General features: G+C 36.3%; 1 protein-coding gene across 1 annotated transcript; it reads left to right on the top strand.

Moving 5' to 3' along the window:
• Positions 1–880: 880 nt before the first annotated feature.
• On the top strand, positions 881–3,692 carry LOC142243849 (uncharacterized). Its single transcript, XM_075316052.1, has 3 exons — positions 881–1,067; positions 1,766–1,916; positions 2,021–3,692. The coding sequence occupies exons 1-3, from the start codon at positions 881–883 to the stop codon at positions 3,192–3,194; spliced, it is 1,512 nt and encodes a 503-aa protein (XP_075172167.1). The 3' UTR covers positions 3,195–3,692.
• Positions 3,693–6,614: the final 2,922 nt, after the last annotated feature.

Below are 6,614 nucleotides of genomic sequence, written 5' to 3' on the forward strand. Positions count from 1 at the left end.
GAAGGCACAAAAATGATTAGGAAGTGCATGCCACTTAACAAATTCATTGCCTCTTCTGAGTGGCATGCTCCTTCATCCACCATGCCAGGAATGCCGTTCCAGTCAAAGACTAGAGTAGTATTTCTTTTGTATGCAATGCCAGGCCTTTTGATGAAATTAACAGACTGGACTGGCATTACCATGCCCTATTCTGGGTTCCTTAATAACGCCACATATTTTGGCAGAACTAATTAAAACTTGCTTGATAGGGGCAAAAGTTGCCAAATTGTTGCACAACTATCCATTGCGCAAAAAACTTTCACGGCTTTTCAGACAATTTTCTGGCCTCATAATTTCTATTGAGGCAAATAGACTTTTGGCATATAAAACAGAAAAGGCATATGGAATTCTAGAAGGCAAATGTGAAAGTAGCTCTGAGGCCTGCGCCACACATCCGTGCCTCCGGTACGTTTTTGGCATTTTTTGCACGTACCGGAGACACGTGCTGATGTTGACATACTATTTTTAATCTAAAAAGCCTCACGTCAGTGTTTGCGCACGGAGCGTGTGTCCGTTCCGTGCGTACGTTTGAGCGTGTCGAAAAAGCGCTGACATGTCCGTTTTCCACCGGCATCACGTCCTCACGGATCCATTAAATCCTATGGGTCCGTGTTTACACGTACGTGATACGGATGGCCTCCGTATGCTATCCGTGTGGTCCGTGTCCGTGTTTTAATTAGAAAGTTTGTTACACTCTGAAATACTTTCAGGTGGCGTAGCTAACATATTTTTTTGCACAAAACTAACTGTGCATTTGCAGAAGGAGTGAGCAAGCAAGAAGTTGTAGTTCTGTGTATTGCAAGATCTATTTTGAGCAAACTTTCGTCTTCAAAATATAATAATGGCACCACGGGTGGACACGGAGAAACTTATAACAGCTGTCGAGACTCACCCACCATTATGGGATACACGTGTAGATGGTTACCATGACCGACTGACAGTTGAGCGCCATTGGAATCAAGTAGCTGAGGAAGTGTACCCCAATAATGCATGGTCTAGATGTTCTCCTGCAAAGCGTGCTAAATATGGTAAGTTGTTGTATTTTTTTATAGTTATTTATGTAATATCTATATTTGGATTTTTTCATACTTTCAAACTGTGATTGTTTTGGCATAGTTATGTTGTCTTTTAGTGTAAAATCCTATGAGAAGAATTGGTATATGTACTACTCAATATATTGAGTTCCTGTACAATTTTTTCATAGTATCACCAAACTTTCATAAGTGTCAAAAATCAAAGTATACTTAAATTTGTAATCTGACTTGGAATTCTTCATGAATTTACTTAATTAACTGATTAAACTGTCATGTGTTTTTAAATTCCCTGTTGTATTAGTCTAAATTTAGTATCACAATTGAAAATCTTGTCTTTTTTTTTTTTAAAAATAAAATTGTTTAAAATGACATGTCAATATCATTACCTACATGTATCAAATAATATTTCTAGTAATTGATAGCCAAATGTCATTGCAAAAACACCAAATTATAATTTAAATATAGATGACAATTACTTAAAATATAATTATTCAGAAATATTATTTGGTTATGTGTGAATGTCTAAACATGTTTTTGAATGAAGAATATCTAAATAAATTATATTTAATCCAAAGTATTTGACCAACATAATTGTGTTAAATTGTATATTACATTTCGCAAACATTATTTAAATTAATGTGTGCAGATTTATGGAGAATGTTGCAAGTGACATATTTTTTTATTTTCCACAGTTGACTTGGTAAAAAGGCGTTGGCGTTCAGCCCGTGATCAGTACCGAAGGGAGTACAACCCTATACCATCCTCATCCAGCCAAGGCCGCAAACGCAGATATATTTATTATGAACAAATAAGCTTCCTAGCACCCATCTTAGAAGTTACACAGTAAGTTTTTTTTTTGTTTAAAAAAAAAAAAAAAAAGAACCCCCTGAAGATAATTGGACAAAGATAAATGTTAAGATTGTAATCTGTTTTTTCATTTCTTATAGAACGGAGGATAATCTTGACGAATCAGATGATGAACCAACAGCAGGTCCCTCTGCTACAGCCACCTCAGCATCAGAACAAGAACCTGCCAGAGAAGACATTGAAATTCCTGAGACTCAACAAGATGCAGCAAATGAATCACATGAGGGTGGGACAGAGAGTGCACAAACCAACACCCAAGGCTCATCAACGCAACAAACAACCACACCAGCTACACAATCAACACAAACAAATGTACTTCCACGTTTTGCACCACAACCTCTACGTGCAAGAAGAATCCGCAGACCTGAGGAAATGAGATCCTTACCGGAAATAATTGACACACGCATTATTCACATAATGAACACTTTAATTCCAGAAACAGATGCCGAGCGTTTTTGTCGGTCTTTATCTACTAGCTTAACCAAAATTCCTTCAGATAGGCAGGAACGTGTAAGAGCTGCTATGCTTACCCTACTGTCAGCTAGTCAGGCAGAACAGGAACCAGTGAGAGTGTATGAGGCCATAGAAAATTGGCGTACCATTATGCAACAACATACAGTCCCAAACACAACAGACAATCAAAATACAATTTCAACACAAACAACAATGGCAACTGTAATAGTCAATAATCCACTATTACAACAATCTGGACAACCTTCAATTGCTTCAAGTACGTTATTCCCAACACCAATTAGACAAGGGTATGTTGCAACCAATACTGGTGCCTTAAGCACTGTACAAAGTGCTACCTCACAGCAACCCATGAACTATATGAATTTACAACCAACTCAAACTACTAGTTACTTTACTCAACCCACAAATATTGGTGGTTTACCTAATTTGTTTCCAGGTTCAACATACCCACAATCATTCATGATGCCTCATTATCCAATCTCAACTATGTTACCTACACCACACTTACAAACATCAGTAAACTATCCTCAAGGTCAACAACATACACACACACAATACCCAATTACCCATGTAGATCCACAGGTGTACTCAACCACAGGCAATGTGTTGGGACAAACCAGCATGCAACAGACTGTTCCACACACTACTGTAGCTAGTAATAGGAATGTTGTTCAGCAAACAACTGCTTCCATTCCTGAAAATACCATTTCTGAGGCCACACAAAACAACATACTCAGCAACACTCAGGTTACTTCACTAGAAGATCTTGTTGACTTGTGATGCACATTTTTGTTAATCTTAACAATCAAACAACAAATCTGATGAATGTGTCAAAATGTTAAAAAAGAGGGATTTCCAAAAATGTGCAAACTCAGAGTTGAAAAGATTTAAAAAACATGTGTGATTATACTTAGTGACGGATCACATATATGTTTTATGGCCTTTATTTTTGTAATTTTATGAACACATTTTTACCCAACCAATTTGATGGTTAGATTAGTTCTAATATTCTGAAAACACAGTTTACAATTTTTTGGTCTATGTCAATGTCCAACATGATAGCAACTTAATTGGCCGACATTTTTCAACATTGTAAGCAATGCACACATTTTCTTTACAATTACTCTTGTATGTAAAGTATATTTTGTATGTTATGAAGAATACCATCAAAATTTACATTTAGAAAAATTTAACACAAGATGAACAATATGTACATTTTTAATGTGGATGTGAAAAAATAACATCCTTACTTTATGGATTAATATGCTTATTCTTAATAAAAGATTCTGTTTTTGAAGAAAAGAAACATGTTTATTATTGATATTTATTAATAATATTGCATTTTTTCAATAGACGATTAACATTATTAATGTTGTAAGTTTAAAATAAGTTTCCTAAAACATGATAGTAACACAGAAATGTACATACACATACATACAACATTCAGAAAACCATGTTGCTAACAGAAATGTCAGTTTATGATTAACGCATTTGCCCTTTAATACTAGTTTGATTTAAGCTCTTAGATGTTGAGAAAATTTAACCAAGTTCCTATAATAAAAAAAATTTATATTTTTATCAACAAAAAACCATCACAATCTTAACAATCATCACTATTATTAGTATCATCAAAACAATTAAAGTAATCAGTAAATAAATTTCTAATTTGTAAACCAGATGTCACGGAATTATGAGACATAGGTTCACCTGTGGGATTAACAACATGGTTTATCTGAAATTCATCATCCACATAAGTTCCTCCTTCATGTATCCGACAGTAATTGTGAAGCACTATGGTAGCCTTGAGTACAGATGTGACAAAGGTTGGCTGCAACTGAATCGTTGTCTGATAAATGCGCCATTTGTTAGCTAAAATACCAAATGCACACTCCACATAACGTCTTGCTTTAGTTAGCCGATTATTAAAGTACTGTTTCCTGTCATCAATGGATCTCCTTGGATATGGTCGCATAACATGTTTGGATAATGCAAATCCTGCATCTGCTACCATCACATATGGTGCCAACGGTCCAGATGTACCAGGTAGGGCAACTGGAGGGGGGATCAATAATGAATTTTCTTGCAGGCGTTGGGCTAATCTTGATGAACGGAAAATACGGGCATCTGAGGCACTACCATAGGCCCCAATGTCTGCATAAATAAAACGGTATTCTGTGTCAACCAATGCCAAAATAACAACGGAAAAAAACTTATGAAAATTGAAACAACGTGACCCAGAGTTTGGTGGCTTTTTTACTCTGAAATGCTTGCCATCCAAAGCTCCTATGCAGTTAGGAAAGTCAACAGAGTCCTTGAAGCCCTTAGAGATTTTCAACCAATCTTCTCTGTTTGGCTGAGGCATCATTTCTTCTTTTAAATGTTGCCATATCATGTCGCATGTGTGACGTACTATAACGGCAATGGTTGATCGACCCAACAAAAAATCAAAATGTAAAGCACTAAAAGATTGACCAGTCGCCAAGAATCTATGAAAACAAGACAAACAATGATTTACAATTAACACTATGTTTTTTTAAATTAAAACAATCATAAGAAAACAGAAACATTGAATCAAAAATGAGATTAGATCAATAAAGATCAATTACACATTTCAATGTGAAAAATAACACATTTACAAAAATTACAAAAATAACAAATATAATACCTCAGAGTCACCATAAATCTCTCCTCTGGGGAAATGGAAAGCCGCATCCAAGTGTCCTGATGTTGCAAATGAGGTCGTAAAATATTTAGTAAGTAATCAAAACTCTCAACTGACAACCGGCAGTATGAAAAAAACTTATCTGGGAAATTCCGTAACTCAAAAAATAAAGTATGGAAATGACCATGCATAGGCCGCATCATCATTAGTGGATGCACCCACAATCTGGTTCTTCTTACATTATCATATTGCAACATGTGGCGTCGAACGCCAAAACGACGAGATATAATCCAACATAAAAACACTAAGGCCTCCGTGGATAATGGCATTGCGACAATTTTGTCTCAACACATAGGTGCTCCAAGGCATAATACAAGCAGGAAACAGTTTATAGTTAACTTATATTTATGTCCTAATCACATACACCTATGTGTCATTTAATTCCAAGTAATCACCATTATCTCAATGTGTGAAACATGTGAAACACGCACAAAAAACGGACTGCACACGGAACACACACTGACGTATTTCACGCACAGGAAAACGCACACACGTACACACGTATGACACACGATATGCATACGGACACCACACGGAGGGGAAAAACGGACTGCAAATACGGAACACGGACACAAAAAACGGACTACACCAAACGTACGTTTTTTACACGTGAGTGTGGCAGAGGCCTTAGGTATATTTACACTTTTGGATTTTCGAGGTACGAGAGTTTACTGATTTACTGGGTAGTATAAACTGAATTCCAATCACCTGACAAACAAGCAAAATTCTCATTCATTAGCTAAAATGATCTTTGAGTATAAAATCATTATTTTGACAGCACATCATTCTGTGTAAACAGGACTTCTGCTGCAATAGAATATCAACCTACTGTATGTGCTCAAAGCAGTCTATTACTGCTTGTTCTGTGCACATCAGAAGCACCATCACCTTATCCGAACAGGCTATTAAACATCTGCTAATCAGTAAAGAAAGCTGATCAGTAGTCATTTAACAGATCAAGTCATACAGTGTAAACTAATTTTACTTAGGTGTTATTCGCATTACAATCTAGCATTACCTGAACATATACATATCAAAAAGCACAAGTGAGGTATTCAGAGGCACAGCACTGCTAAACCATGTATTGTAATGACCACATATATTGCAGTATGCTTAAACTTATGTTACTTTCTTTATTCTGATTTTACTATTCTTTTTTAAAAGTATAAAAGTTAAGCTCTGCATATACCACACTTTAAAAAAATATTAAAGAAGATGAAACGTAAGCATATCTGTGCCATGAGATTAGGACAATCTATGTGTCACAATTGTGTCAACTTGACAGGCAGTCTTGTGGTGTCCAGCTGTAGAAGGTTGCAGCTCTTGGCTACACAAGCTTCTCCCTGACATGCTTTGCTTGGGGTTAATCCTTTTCCCTTTAGGACCCTGAGGATATCTTCACCGTTTAGCTGTCAGGTATTCTGCTCAGCGCATAGGTGCGGAACCTATCTAGGGTAGTCATGGGAGTCAGGGACCAT

Source organism: Anomaloglossus baeobatrachus, chromosome 6, assembly GCF_048569485.1.
Source record: "Anomaloglossus baeobatrachus isolate aAnoBae1 chromosome 6, aAnoBae1.hap1, whole genome shotgun sequence".
In the NCBI taxonomy this organism is placed as follows: Eukaryota; Metazoa; Chordata; class Amphibia; order Anura; family Aromobatidae; genus Anomaloglossus; species Anomaloglossus baeobatrachus.